This window comes from Hyperolius riggenbachi, chromosome 1 (genome assembly GCF_040937935.1).
Source record: "Hyperolius riggenbachi isolate aHypRig1 chromosome 1, aHypRig1.pri, whole genome shotgun sequence".
In the NCBI taxonomy this organism is placed as follows: Eukaryota; Metazoa; Chordata; class Amphibia; order Anura; family Hyperoliidae; genus Hyperolius; species Hyperolius riggenbachi.
This window is the reverse complement of record NC_090646.1, coordinates 358044977-358061192: the sequence shown is the minus strand read 5'-3', so window position 1 is coordinate 358061192 and position 16216 is coordinate 358044977. Positions and strand designations below refer to the sequence as shown.

The 16216-nt window shown below is 43.8% G+C and overlaps 1 protein-coding gene across 2 annotated transcripts in view; it reads right to left on the bottom strand.

Moving 5' to 3' along the window:
- Window positions 1-9121: 9121 nt before the first annotated feature.
- Window positions 9122-16216, bottom strand: part of HOMER3 (homer scaffold protein 3) — a 224654-nt gene continuing 217559 nt past the window's right edge. For both annotated transcript variants that reach the window (XM_068234198.1, XM_068234197.1), the window contains one exon: window positions 9122-13595. In XM_068234198.1, the coding sequence (XP_068090299.1) occupies window positions 13407-13595 (189 nt within the window). In that variant the 3' untranslated portion in view covers window positions 9122-13406. The remainder of the gene's footprint in view (window positions 13596-16216) is intronic.

The window sequence follows — 16216 nt, the reverse complement described above, 5'->3', positions numbered from 1 at the left end:
AGATGGAATATTTAACCACTTCCCGACCGCCTAACGCACAGAGGCGGCTGGGAAGTGGAGCCCTTAACCCTCCTGGCGGTTTGCAAAAAAATCGCCAGGGGGCAGCAAATCTTTTTTTTTAAATTTTTTTTTTTTTTTTTCATGTAGCGAGACAAAGTCTCGCTACATGATAGCCGCTGCTCAGCGGCATCCCCCCAGCCCCTCCGATCGCCGCCGGCGATCGGAGATCCGGAGATCCCGTTGAAAGAACGGGATCTCCTGGAGGGCTTCCCCCGTCGCCATGGCGACGGGCGGGATGACGTCATCGACGTCGTGACGTCAGAGGGGACTCCGATCTGACCCATAGCGCTGCCTGGCACTGATTGGCCAGGCAGCGCACGGGGTCTGGGGGGGGGGGGGCGGCCGCGGCGAGAGCAATTGCGGCGGATCGGCGGGTAGCGGCGGCGATCGGGCACTGCACGCAGCTAGCAAAGTGCTAGCTGCGTGCAGCAAAAAAAAAATTATGCAAATCGGCCCAGCGGGGCCTGAGCGGTGCCTTCCGGCGGCATAGCCCGAACTCAGTTCGGGCTTACCGCCAGGAAGGTTAAGGACCGGCTCACCCACAGAGGCGGCGGTCCATTTAAGGGCATGGGCGGAGCGATCGCGTCATCCGTGACGCGATCCTCCGCCGGTGCCTGTCACCGCTCGCTCGCCGCAACATCCCGCCGGCTATACGGAAGCGACGGCGGGATGTTAACCCCGCGATCGCCGCATACAAAGTGTATAATACACTTTGTAATGTTTACAAAGTGTATTATACAGGCTGCCTCCTGCCCTGATGGTCCCAGTGTCCGAGGGACCACCAGGGCAGGCTGCAGCCACCCTAGTCTGCACCCAAGCACACTGATTTCTCCCCCCCCTGCCCCAGATCGCCCACAGCACCCATCAGACCCCCCCCTGCCCACCCCCCAGACCCGTTTGCACCCAATCACCCCCCTAATCACCCATCAATCACTCCCTGTCACTATCTGTCAACGCTATTTTTTTTTTATCCCCCCCCCTGCTCCCTGCCCCCTCCTGATCACCCCCCACCCCTCAGATTCTCCCCAGACTCCCCCCCCCCCCCCCCCAGACCACCCCCCCCTGTTTACTGTATGCATCTATCCCCCTGATCACTTGTCAATCACCCGTCAATCACCCCCTGTCACTGCCACCCATCAATCAGCCCCTAACCTGCCCCTTGCGGGCAATCTGATCACCCCCCCACACCAATAGATCGCCCACAGATCCGACATCAGATCACCTCCCAAATCCATTGTTTACATCTATTCTCTCCTCTAAACACCCACTAATTACCCATCAATCACCCCCTATCACCACCTGTCACTGTTACCTATCAGATCAGACCCTAATCTGCCCCTTGCGGGCACCCAATCACCCGCCTACACGCTCAGATTGCCCTCAGACCCCCCCTTATCAATTCGCCAGTGCATTAATTACATCTGTTCTTCCCTGTAATAACCCACTGATCACCTGTCAATCACCTGCCAATCACCTATCACCCATCAATCACCCCCTGTCACCCCCTGTCACTGCCACCCATCAATCAGCCCCTAACCTGCCCCTTGCGGGCAATCTGATCACCCACCCACACCATTAGATCGCCCGCAAACCCGCCGTCAGATTACCTCCCAAATGTATCGTTTACATCTGTTATCTTCTCTAAACACCCACTAATTACCCATCAATCACCCATCAATCACCCCCTATCACCACCTGTCACTTTTACCTATCAGATCAGACCCTAATCTGCCCCTTGCGGGCACCCAATCACCCGCCTACACGCTCAGATTGCCCTCAGACCCCCCCTTATCAATTCGCCAGTGCATTAATTACATCTGTTCTTCCCTGTAATAACCCACTGATCACCTGTCAATCACCTGCCAATCACCTATCACCCATCAATCACCCCCTGTCACTGCCACCCATCAATCAGCCCCTAACCTGCCCCTTGCGGGCAATCTGATCACCCACCCACACCATTAGATCGCCCGCAAACCCGCCGTCAGATTACCTCCCAAATGTATCGTTTACATCTGTTATCTTCTCTAAACACCCACTAATTACCCATCAATCACCCATCAATCACCCCCTATCACTACCTGTCACTTTTACCTATCAGATCAGACCCTAATCTGCCCCTTGCGGGCACCCAATCACCCGCCCACACGCTCAGATTGCCCTCTGACCCCCCCCCCCCCCTTATTAATTCGCCAGTGCATTAATTACATCTGTCCTTCCCTGTAATAACCCACTGATCACCTGTCAATCACCTGCCAATCACCTATCACCCATCAATCACCCCCTGTCACTGCCACCCAACAATCAGCCCCTAACCTGCCCCTTGCGGGCAATCTGATCACCCACCCACACCAATAGATCGCCCGCAGATCCGACATCAGATCACCACCCAAGCGCAGCGTTTACATCTATTCTCTCCTCTAAACACCCACTAATTACCCATCAATCACCCATCAATCACTCCCTATCACCACCTGTCACTGTTACCTATCAGATCAGACCCTAATCTGCCCCTTGCGGGCACCCAATCGCCCGCCTACACGCTCAGATTGCCCTCAGACCCCCCCTTATCAATTCGCCAGTGCAATATTTACATCTGTTCTCCCCTGTAATAACCCACTGATTACCTGTCAATCACCCATCAATCACCCCCTGTCACTGCCACCCATCAATCACCCCCTGTCACTGCCACCCATCAATCACCCGCTGTCACTGCCACCCATCAATCAGCCCCTAACCTGCCCCTTGCAGGCAAACTGATCACCCACCCACACCAATAGATCGCCCGCAGATCCGACATCAGATCACCACCCAAGCGCAGTGTTTCCATCTATTCTCTACCCTAAACACCCACTAATTACCCATCAATCACCTCCTGTCACTGCTACCTATCAGATTAGACCCCTATCTGCCCCTAGGGCACTCAATCACCCGCCCACACCCTCAGAATGCCCTCAGACCCCAGCCCTGATCACCTCGCCAGTGCATTGCTTGCATCTATTCCCCCCTCTAATCACACCTTGAGACACCCATCAATCACCTCCTGTCACCCCCTAGCACACCTACCCATCAGATCAGGCCCCAATTTGCCCCGTGTGGGCTCCTGATCACTCGGCCAAACCCTCAGACCCCCTTCCGATCACCTCCCCAGTGCATTGATTGCATCTATTTTCCCCTCTAACCACCCCCTGAGACACCCATCAATCACCTCCTGTCACCCCCCTAGCACTCCTATCCATCAGATCAGGCCCAATACAGCCTGTCATCTAAAAGGCCACCCTGCTTATGACCGGTTCCACAAAATTCGCCCCCTCATAGACCACCTGTCATCAAAATTTGCAGATGCTTATACCCCTGAACAGTCATTTTGAGACATTTGGTTTCCAGACTACTCACGGTTTTGGGCCTGTAAAATGCCAGGGCGGTATAGGAACCCCACAAGTGACCCCATTTTAGAAAAAAAAGACACCCCAAGGTATTCTGTTAGGTGTATGACGAGTTCATAGAAGATTTTATTTTTTGTCAAAAGTTAGCGGAAATTAATTTTTATTGTTTTTTTTTTCACAAAGTGTCATTTTTCACTAACTTGTGACAAAAAATAAAATCTTCTATGAACTCGCCATACACCTAACAGAATACCTTGGGGTGTCTTCTTTCTAAAATGGGGTCACTTGTGGGGTTCCTATACTGCCCTGGCATTTTAGGGGCCCTAAACCGCGAGGAGTAGTCTAGAAAACAAATGCTTCAAAATGACCTGTGAATAGGACGTTGGGCCCCTTAGCGCACCTAGGCTGCAAAAAAGTGTCACACATGTGGTACCGCCGTACTCAGGAAAAGTAGTATAATGTGTTTTGGGGTGTATTTTTACACATACCCATGCTGGGTGGGAGAAATTTCTATGTAAATGGACAATTGTGTGTAAAAAAATCAAACAATTGTCATTTACAGAGATATTTCTCCCACTTAGCATGGGTATGTGTAAAAATACACCCCAAAACGCATTATACTACTTCTCCTGAGTACAGCTGTACCACATGTGTGGCACTTTTTTTACACCCTAAGTACGCTAAGGGGCCCAAAGTCCAATGAGTACCTTTAGGATTTCACAGGTCATTTTGCGACATTTGGTTTCAAGACTACTCCTCACGGTTTAGGGCCCCTAAAATGCCAGGGCAGTATAGGAACCCCACAAATGACCCCATTCTAGAAAGAAGACACCCAAAGGTATTCCGTACGGAGTATGGTGAGTTCATAGAAGATTTTATTTTTTGTCACAAGTTAGCGGAAAATGACACTTTGTGAAAAAAAACTATTAAAATCAATTTCCGCTAACTTGTGACAAAAAAATAAAAACTTCTATGAACTCACCATACTCTTAACGGAATACCTTGGGGTGTCTTCTTTCTAAAATGGGGTCATTAGTGGGGTTCCTATACTGCCCTGGCATTTTAGGGGCCCTAAACCGTGAGGAGTAGTCTTGAAACAAAAATGACCTGTGAAATCCTAAAGGTACTCATTGGACTTTGGGCCCCTTAGTGCAGTTAGGGTGCAAAAAAGTGCCACACATGTGGTATCGCCGTACTCGGGAGAAGTAGTACAATGTGTTTTGGGGTGTATTTTTACACATACCCATGCTGGGTGGGAGAAATACCTCTGTAAATGACAATCTTTTGATTTTTTTACACACAATTGTCCATTTACAGAGGTATTTCTCCCACCCAGCATGGGTATGTGTAAAAATACACCTCAAAACACATTGTACTACTTCTCCCGAGTATGGCGATACCACATGTGTGGCACTTTTTTGCACCCTAACTGCGCTAAAGGGCCCAAAGTCCAATGAGTACCTTTAGGATTTCACAGGTCATTTTGAGAAATTTCGTTTCAAGACTACTCCTCACGGTTTAGGGCCCCTAAAATGCCAGGGCAGTATAGGAACCCCACAAATGACCCCATTTTAGAAAGAAGACACCCCAAGGTATTCCGTTAGGAGTATGGTGAGTTCATAGAAGATTTTATTTTTTGTCAAAAGTTAGCGAAAATTGATTTTAATTGTGTTTTTTCACAAAGTGTCATTTTCCGCTAACTTGTGACAAAAAATAAAATCTTCTATGAACTCACCATACTACTAACGGAATACCTTGGGGTGTCTTCTTTCTAAAATGGGGTCATTTGTGGGGTTCCTATACTGCCCTGGCATTTTAGGGGCCCTAAACCGTGAGGAGTAGTCTTGAAACGAAATTTCTCAAAATGACCTGTGAAATCCTAAAGGTACTCATTGGACTTTGGGCCCTTTAGCGCAGTTAGGGTGCAAAAAAGTGCCACACATGTGGTATCGCCGTACTCAGGAGAAGTAGTATAATGTGTTTTGTGGTGTATTTTTACACATACCCATGCTGAGTGGGAGAAATATCTCTGTAAATGGACAATTGTGTGTAAAAAAAATTAACAAATTGTCATTTACAGAGATATTTCTCCCACCCAGCATGGGTATGTGTAAAAATACACCCCAAAACACATTATACTACTTCTCCTGAGTACGGCAATACCACATGTGTGGCACTTTTTTGCAGCCTAACTGCGCTAAGGGGTCCAAAGTCCAATGAGCACCTTTAGGCTTTACAGGGGTGCTTACAATTTAGCACCCCCCAAAATGTCAGGACAGTAAACACACCCCACAAATGATCCCATTTTGGAAAGTAGACCCTTCAAGGTATTCAGAGAGGGGCATGGTGAGTCCGTGGCAGATTTCATTTTTTTTTTGTCGCAAGTTAGAAGAAATGGAAATTTTTTTTTTTTTCTCACAAAGTGTCATTTTCCGCTTACTTGTGACAAAAAATAATATCTTCTATGAACTCACTATGCCTCTCAGTGAATACTTTGGGATGTCTTCTTTCCAAAATGGGGTCATTTGGGGGGTATTTATACTATCCTGGAATTCTAGCCCCTCATGAAACATGACAGGGGGTCAGAAAAGTCAGAGATGCTTGAAAATGGGAAAATTCACTTTTTGCACCATAGTTTGTAAACGCTATAACTTTTACCCAAACCAATAAATATACACTGAATGGGGTTTTTTTTATCAAAAACATGTTTGTCCACATTTTTCGCGCTGCATGTATACAGAAATTTTACTTTATTTGAAAACTGTCAGCACAGAAAGTTAAAAAAATCATTTTTTTGCCAAAATTCATGTCTTTTTTGATGAATATAATAAAAAGTAAAAATCGCAGGAGCAATCAAATAGCACCAAAAGAAAGCTGTATTAGTGACAAGAAAAGGAGCCAAAATTCATTTAGGTGGTAGGTTGTATGAGCGAGCAATAAACCGTGAAAGCTGCAGTGGTCTGAATGGAAAAAAAGTGGCCGGTCCTTAAGGGGTAGAAAGCCCAAGGTCCTCAAGTGGTTAACAGCTGGGTAATCTAAAGATTACAGGCCGCTATCGTAGCATCCTGGGCCTCCATAACACCTAAGCAGTGCCACAGGCTGATTGCCTCCATGCCACACCGCATTGAAGCAGTCATTTCTGCAAAAGGATTCCCGACCAAGTATTGAGTGCATAACTGAACATAATTATTTGAAGGTTGACTTTTTGTTTTAAAAACACTTTCTTTTATTGGTCGGATGAAATATGCTAATTTTTTGAGATAGGAATTTTGGGTTTTCATGAGCTGTATTCCAAAATCATCAATATTAAAACAATAAAATGCTTGAACTACTTCAGTTGTGTGTATTTGAATCTAAAATATATGAAAGTCTAATGTTTATCACTACATTACAGAAAATAATGAACTTTATCACAATATGCTAATTTTTTTTAGAAGATCCTGTATATTCTATACTAAACTTTCAAAGACTTAGAATAAGCATTTATTTTGTCTGGCCCATCTTTTGTCAGTTTATGTATATGCTATCCATTCTTACTGAGCAGTGAAACTTGGGACAATGCAGGGTTCAGGACTTTAGTTTAGAAACTGCTTGAGGAAGACTTATCATCACACAGCAACCCAGCAGTAGCCAAGATAACTAACTGATTTGAGCATGTCTCCCTGTGCATAGCAAATCCTCTGTTATTGTCCAAGTGACTAGTGATATCATATTCCACTGGTAGACTCAGTCTCCTATCCCTCTTATCTGCATGGTGTTTGTATGTTGTCCCTTTGCATGGGATTCCTCTACACACTTTGGATTCTACCCACATCCCAAAAAACACACTGGTAGGTTAACTGGTTTCCCCAAATAGACGCTAAACTGCTAACAATTAAATTGTGAGCTCCTCTAAGGTACAGTTAGAGACCTGATCTGTTCAGTGTACCCTGTAAAATGCTGTATACACAGGAAGACAGGTTTCAGAAAGCCTGCCACATTTGTGTATGACTGGCTTTGCGTGTTGTGGACTGCAGTAGTCCTTGAGAAGGACAAAGGCTGTTGTTAGTATCACTAGACATTGTGGTCTGCACAATGAACTGAGCATGTATGTTTACTGAACAATACCAGAGGATGATTTCCCAAGGATACTGTGAATTTCTGTTTTCATCTAACATCCAGTCATGTAAACATCTTTGCACATATAAAGAGGTGTGTGTGTGTGTGTGTGTGTGTGTGTGTGTGCGTGCGTGCGTGCGTGCGTGCGTGCGTGCGTGTAGTGGTTTCAAATGCTCAAGGAAACTTTAAGGGCCTGTTTCCACTATATGTGGTGCGGTACGATTGCTGCACCACAACCAAACTGCATTCAATGTTAAGCATTGGAACCGATTCCATTGACGCATATTTCCGGTCGCATTAAGGTGCAGCTAAATTTCTGGATAGCATGCTGCAGTTTTCTGCTGTTTCTACATGGGTCCCATAGGGTTTGTATTGAGCCGCAGGTGATGGCGGCAATGTAGCAAGTGGAAAAGGGCCCTTAGTGAGAGTAACATGGAGGCTGCCATATTTGTTCCAGTAGTGTCTGAATCATACAAATGGGACATGCATATGGCTGATCAATGAGATGCAAATTTTTCTGAAATTATGCAAGTTTTTTATGCAAATGTATGTAGTCTGAAAACAGACCAATCAATTTAAACCCAGGTTTAAGGTGGCCATACATTAGAACGATTATGGGCAGATTCGACCAAAAGACAAATTTATCTCTAATCGAATCTGAATAGAGATAAATTTGTCTCTGGTCGAATCTGCCCATACTCTACAGGCCGATTCCCGTCTGATTTCAGCATGAAATTATCAGGGAATCGGCTGAGCCGCCGCGTCCCCCTAAATGTATGTAGTGTAGTGCATTTTATACATTACCTGTCCTGTAGCAGCTTCCAAACGGTGTCCTTCCATCTTGGCGGGTAAGCCGCATACATGCTAGCGGCGCATAGCGTCTGATGTCAGACGCTATGCGCCGGCGGTGTGTATGCGGAACCCGGCGAGATGGACGGAGACCGCGTAGAAGGCTGACACCGGACAGGTAATGTATAAAATGCACTACACTACATACATTTATACATCGCAGCGTCGGGGGTTTCGTCATCTCGTCGCTCCTTCGCAATTTGGCCGCCATACAGCCGTGCACCCGACCAACCAACTTCAGCCTGAAATTTTCCAGCATGCGCGATCGACCGTGCGGGCAATTTCTGTCCCGAAAATGGTCGCTTTGTCAGTCGGGCATACACTTGGCCGCACCAATTTTCATCCAATTCCATTATAATAATCAAATTGGATGGTCGATTGGTTGGTTGGTCGACTAATGTATGGCCCCCTTTAAATTAATTGGTCCATTTTCAAGCTGCAAATATTTGCATACATTTGCATCAACTCGGAAAAATGTGCATATCTGTGATCATCCCTAGACATGCATGGAGGCAGAGGAACCAGAGCAAGCCAGCCATGTACCATTTGTAATAGGAAGTTCACAATGGCACCTTCCATATTTTCCCCACTTCAGGCTTTGCAAAAGTGTTCCCCATTCTCTTGATATGCCTGTGCTTTCTACCAGCAGTTGTCCTATATACATGTATTTTGTAATTCTCCTAAAAATTAAATAGACTTTTTAAGAAAAAAATAAATAAAATGACACCTTTTATTGAAAGCTGCAAAGCTTTATTAAATCAGAAGAAAGCTCCAAAATGTTGAAACAGTTCCAAATGTAAGAAATCTCCTAGTATTCTGCTAATACCTTAGATATAAATAAGGGGAGTAGCAAATAAGGGTTGTGCTTTCATACAAAGAAAACAAGAAATGGCTCAATGTCATCTGTTATGTGTATTTTTTCCTGACTCATGTTCATTTGTTCCTGAACGGTGAGAATGCGCGCTGAACCCTGTGCCATGGTCATGAAGCAGCAGCTAACAGATGGATGCAGTGCTGTCTCCTTACACATGTTGTTTGGCATTCCTGAGTTTTTGAGGCTTGAAATGTGGGGCCTCAAATTATAACACAGATTTCTCAGTGAGTTTAACGGAATGCTAAAAAGGTCACCTTAATGGATGGATTTCTGGTATGAAAAGGATGGGGGCTTCTGCACTAGCATTTCTAAACTCTGCTATATTATGTACCCCTTTGTTAACACGAAGTGCCTTTTATCCCACATCTCTAAACATGCAGTGCCCCATATAGAATTGTTTTCCAAGCAGCCCCCTCAATAGATCTGGTTTCCTTCAGCTTTAGTTTAAACAGTGCTAACCGATCCTTAGAGTAGACAGCACCCCAGAGTACTTTTATTCAAAGGAGTAATGTAATAATTAAGCACTAGAGGTGGGCAATACTATCCTTAAAGCACATCTGAATTCTATTCATGAAAAATGGGGAAAAAAAACACACCGTAAAGCAGCATTACTTGCAAATCAGCACCACCAACTTCAAAAAGTAAGTTATTGGTAAACCCAGGTGGCTCCTCTATCTGCTGGGAGTCAGAGGTCCTGCCCCCTCTCCCAATGTAACCAGGCTTTGCATTCTTGTATTAGAAGGGATGTGCCTGCACTTACACTACCCAGAAGTACAAATCTGCATTGCATTCAGTCCTCGCGGGTTACCCCAAATGCAAGTTGAGTTTGGCCAAGAGCGGACAGAGGAGTTGTGGGTCAACTGCAGGTACAGGTAAACTAGCTGAATTTTTTAAGGAAACGTTCAAAGTTTTTTTTTTTTTCTTTTAAATCAATTTGGCTTTCCCATCTATCCTGTCACTGGTATGCATCATGTGATGTGGTGATCTGGTGAGGACACATGATGCACACTGTGGAGGAGTGAATGTCAGCTAACTAGTTGAAGAGGAGGATTCCAACCAGATGACACGGCTATAAACAGTCTGCTAGGGATGGGGTGGCACGCTGTAAGGCCTGGTGCACACCAAAACCCTCTAGCAGATCCGCAAAATGCTAGCAGATTTTGAAATGCTTTTTTTTTATTTTTCTGTAGCGCTTCAGCTAGCGTTTTGCGGTTTTGGTGTAGTAGATTTCATATACTGTTACAGTAAAGCTGTTACTGAACAGCTTCTGTAACAAACACGCCTGCAAAACCGCTCTAAACTGCTGTTTTTCAGAGCGGTTTGCATTTTTCCTATGCTTTACATTGGAGGCAGAAACGCATCCGCATTCCAAAAAATGCCTCACCCTGGGAGTATGCGTTTCAGCAAAACGCCTCCCGCTCTGGTGTGAACCACCCCATTGAGATTCATTGACCAAGCGTATCCGCAAAAACGCCGAAAAACCCGCTCGGTGTGCACCAGCCCTAAATGCGTATTGGGTAAGGGGAGTTGCTGCACCTACTGGGGTGTGTGCTGGGTCAGGGGTGGATGAGGGGCCTGCAAATAAGTCAGGTTTGGATCTGAAAAAGACATCTTGTCTCTAGCAAAGTCTGCAGTTAAATCGTGGGAACCTCTGGGGCTCATACAGGAGTTATTTTCAGAAACACATGCCACTGTTCAGAACTAGCAGTCTATATGCTTATACTGTGGACCAGAACATGGTTCAGGTCTGCTTTAAGGAGCATAAATCACATACATTTAAACATTCTCTGCTGAAAGTGAAGCTACAGCCAACACATGTTACTCATATTGGATAGAGCAGGAAAGGATAATTACCTTTGTAATTGCTATTGTCTGTGGCCTTGTTGGGGAGATTTTGCCTCACTTCCTGTGTTAAATGACAAGTAAAGCAAGAGGAATATGGAGGCTTCCATATTTAATTCATTTTACACAATACCAGTTGCCTAGCAGTTCTGCTGAGGTGTCTGGCTGCTGTAGTATCTGGATAACCCACCTGAAACAAGCATGCTGCAAATTCAGTAAAACTTCAGTCAGAAACATCTGATCTGCATGATTGTTCTGGGTCAATGGCTAAAAATATTAGAGGCATACGATCAGCAGCACTGCCATGTAATTAGCAATGTTTAAAAGGAAATATGGCAGCCTCCATTTCCCTCTCACAGTCGTCCTTTAAGAGAAACCATTGGAATTGCCTAGAGCTAAACATACTCAGAAATGTAATTTTCAAAAGTTAATTTAAAAAGTCTGCTAGGGTCTAGTGTGCAGTGTGAAATCAGAAGTCTCTTTGTGAAAATTCCCAAATCATGGAAAGGTGAGAAGAAACGGGACCCCACCAAAGGTACCCTTACTTTGTCGCAGTGGTGGGGCTTGCGTGAACAAGTGAGCCTGAGAACTATGCCGGCGGTAGCCTAGCTACTGGTAAGGGCCTCCCTAGCTGGACAGGTCAAAAGGTGATGTTTCAGACAAAATGGGATACCCTGGTCCTCCAAGTCTGAGGGTTGGGCAATAGGCTAACAACCTGTTCCTGTAAAAACCTAATTGTCGGGAAACCTTTAGAGAAGCCTCGGAAATCAAAATGGTGAAAGAGATGGATGGGGTAGGAAACTGAATGAGGCCAAGGCTCAAATCAAACTGTCGTGCCATTGGAGGAGAAGAAGAAAAGGGAAGCTTAAGTCAAAGTAAAATCCAGTAAGGATGGTTGGAAATGCCGATTTCGGCCTTCACGGAAATTCCGCTTACTGCCAATGCGGATTAACGCTACCGGTTTCCACCTGCCGCGTATTTCAACATTCCAATGTGGATTTTCCTTCAAAAATTATCACGTTCTCTGATTGACTTATTAATTGTAAGTCTTCTGAAGTTCAGACTGGCTTAAAATGACCGAATATCGGTAAAGAGAGCAAAAAAAAAACAAAAACGCATTATCTGATTGGCTAATTCATTCCGACTTTCTGAGTCTTCTGACAGGCATAAAATTACCAAATCTCCGTAATGTGGTTTTTCTGCCAAAATTTGTGCCTAAAATCCACATTCTCTGATTGGTTTATTCATTCTGAGTTTTCTGATTAAAATTGCTGCATATCAGTATCTGCATATAGGTAATTTCTGCATAAAATTCACTTTTCTGCAAAAATCCGCAATGTGCATTGGCATTCTGATGCGGTAATACGGACTTCCGAACGAAAATGCGGAAAAGTCCAAATCAGCATCCCTAAATTCCAGTTTCATAATGTTTCTAAACCTCGTACATACACTAGAGGGAACTTTCCATGCACAGGGAGTGAGTAAAAACTTCCCAACTGGAACACCGTTATAAATCTAATTGACATTACAAAGTTTCTTGTATACAAATGTGAAGCACCACTGCCACTTTCTAAAGGAGCCCAAAGTGAGGGCTCATGTGCTGCCTTTGCCGTGGCACAACGCCCTGATTTCTGCAGCAGAGACCTGTCTTCTGGTTGTGTTGCCCCACCCACCGTGTAGCGCAACCTGCGTACAGTGCTAATACTACATCTGCTAATGAAAGGTAGTCTACAAGAACTGTTTAGGATATGTGTCCCTTATGAGAAGATGCTAACAGTCCTATCATGGTTAAGGCATATAGATAGCTGGTCCCAGTTTTCACACTGAGGGGTGCTGCTTCTGCTTTTAAAAAAACTGGATTCTAAGTGGAAAACCAGAGGTGTGATGGAATCACCTATAGCTCAGAAAACAGAATTCACTTGTTAAAATGAGTATTTTGTATGTTTTGAGTTTGTCTCATGGCTTTTGTTCCTGGTAAGAGAAATTGCAGAGGAAAAAAAATGGAAACTACAGTTCTAGTGAATCTGCAGTGTTCTTAAATCATGATTAGAAAGAGCGGTAAGTATGCTGGTCCTGGATGTGCAGGAGACCTGGTTTGTCTACATCTACTGTTGCCTGGGCTAGAACACTAACATGATTTACAGGCATAAAGCCAGTAGAGTTGCTAGAGCTGCACTCCAGCAATCCAGACTCATCTGTCTCTTCTGATTCGCTTCCAGGAACTTAGCCTAGTGTTGTTCCAGAGAACATTAGGCATACAATCATAACACTTCTCAACAGCAAACCTTCCAAAATGCTCAGTTGCTATCAAGAAGCTGGGAGAGTCCCGAACGCAGCTCACTAAGCTGACAGATCTTAGCATCCAGCTCTTCTCCTGCTCGGTTGATCTCCTCTTTTATCCTGTCTCTTTCCATATGAGTTTCTTTCAGGCTCTGCTTTGCCTTCTCCAGCTCTTTCTCTAGCTTCTGGTTTTGATCCTCAACCTCCTGCCAAAACAGACAGTAAAGTACACATTAGAATATGCACAATATCAGTTTTTATCAATAAAACAGGACAAAACACTATTACCTAATATTCATAGGTAAATCTGATAACATACATATGGATGTGATTCAGAATGCCCAATATTTTTACCAACTTGGGTTTCAAAAGTATCTCAATGTTCGGTAATAAGGTTGTTGGTGTTCCCCTTAGTCCCAGACAAAATGCTAATCTGAATTCAGGCATACAGGACTTTACCGGGGAAGCCAACTGTACACAATGTTAAGAAAAGTTATAAACTGATTCTAGAGTCAGGTCATCTAATGGTAAATGAAAAATAATATTTATTAACAACTACAACATGTTAAAAATCATTTTTCACATAGAAAAAAAAACGATTGCTGCTTAGCCATCATGGTACAGTAGGTTATAAAGTTAACAACTTTCTACTTTACTTTCAGTTACTTTCCCATCCGGGAAGTCCTAAAATGGAATAATCTCCCAAAATGTGTTTTCCCCCATACAGATTACAGTGGAGCCACATATATATTCAATATTAGTAGTTATAGAGTTAGCCGAGATATTACTCTATGCGTTTTGTGTGCGTGACAAATGGTATAGTCCACTTCTTCAGGAGTGACGTTTTGCTTCCTGGCTCAGAAAAGGCATAGTTTTACTGTTGGCTGATATCCCAAAGGCTGATAACTAAATACTGGTACATATGCACATCTTGTTTTCTTCTCACACCAAGTTCACACATATTAGGGTCATGGTACTACAGTAAGACAATGATTGCTTGTATACAGAATGTAGGTCAGGGAAATCAGCTAGTCCTGCCTGGACGCTTAGTTTGGCAGGACCTCGTGGAGTGAAGGTTTCAGCGTGCATCTCACATACGGATGCATCAGTGATGATTCTATCAGCAGTACAGCATCCCACCACAATTTGTGTTGTTTTACATGACCGTCATGTTGCAGTGCTATTTTTCAGATTGCGCAATGCAATGTGTATATAGTGTGAAAATACCTAAAAAAAATAGGGGATGGGGAACAGTTTGTTAATGTTTACTGCTATTTAAAGCATCTATAGAAGTGAATACTATCACCACAGGACTAATAAAGAGCTAATTCTGCAGTTGAGAGAGGGCCCCTCAAGCCCAAGGGCCCTGATGCGGTCTCTACCTCTGCACCCCCTACACCACTGCTGCTAGTGTGGAGTCTTACTTAAAGAGACACTGAAGCGAAAAAAAAATATGATATAATGAAATGGTTGTGTACTATGAATAATTACTAGAAGTTTAGCAGCAAAGAAAATATTCTCATATTTTTATTTTCAGGTATATAGTGTTTTTTCTAACATTGCATCATTCTATAATATGTGCAGATTACACAACACTCAGCATTCAAAATGATTCTTTCAGAGCAGTCTGTGACTTAATGACCTCTCCTCTGGCAGAGAAAAAGTAAATAGTTCAATAACACTTGAGATAATAAAAGTCAGATAACAGCCCTCTCCACGACTTTGAAAGTCACAGAGCTTAATTGCTTTTCTGCACAGAGATAACAACTGGAGTTTCTTAACTCTTCCTGTACTGGAAACAATTAGACTGATGTATCTGATCTTAATGTTTTATTTCTTAGCTGTACTGCACATACAAATCATAATATCATAATTTTTTTTTCGCTTCAGTGTCTCTTTAAAGTACACCAGAACTGAGAGGAAGGTAGATGCCATATTTATAACCTTTTAAACAATTCCAGTTGTCTGGGAGTCCTGCCAAATCCTTTGGCTGCAGTAGTAATTGGATCACACACATGAAACAAGCATGCAGCTAATCCAGTCCGATTCTTGTCAGAAACCTCGGATCTGCATGCTTGTTCATGGTCTATGGCTAAATAGGCAGTGGCTCAGCAGCACAGCCAGGCAATGTGCATTGTTTAAAAGGCAATAAATATGGCAGTCTCTATATTCCTCTCATTTCTCACTTAGTGCTTTAAGCCTCATACATACACTAGATTATCCTTAGCTTACATGATCACTTTGGGTCATTTCTGTTGAGATTCTAGTGTGTCCACAGATGTCCCACAGTTGCAAGTTAAAGGTCCTTCTCTATTGTCCTTTGCTTTGGCTAATTACGTATAAAGTGCAGGTAATATATCTTAGCTAGCATACTAAATAAGAAATTCCAGTATTATAGCGCAGTATGGGACTAAAATCCATTGATGCAAATATATTGCATTATTGATCAGGGCCTAATGAAATAAGTACACTAGCTGCCCTATAAAAATGGACCCAAGCCCTGCAAGATTTTGCCACATGTAGATCAATGGAATCGAATTATAACCTGCAGAAGAATAGGAAAGAGGTAGGAGGTGCCCCAGGGTGGTAATATATAGCCAGAAAATATCCGGCAAGGGAATCTTACCTTCAGCAAGTAATTCCAAGCATATGAAGCTTAGAAAAAAAATCTATTTATTATGCATAGCATATAGCACTGCACAAAGTAATACAAACTTTACCCTTATTGGGAAAAAAAAATGATAATTTCTGATGGAGGCCTGAGATGTGATAATTCTGTCTCATGATTGGCTGAGGGCCCTTTCACACTGGCGCGGTGCATTGCAGC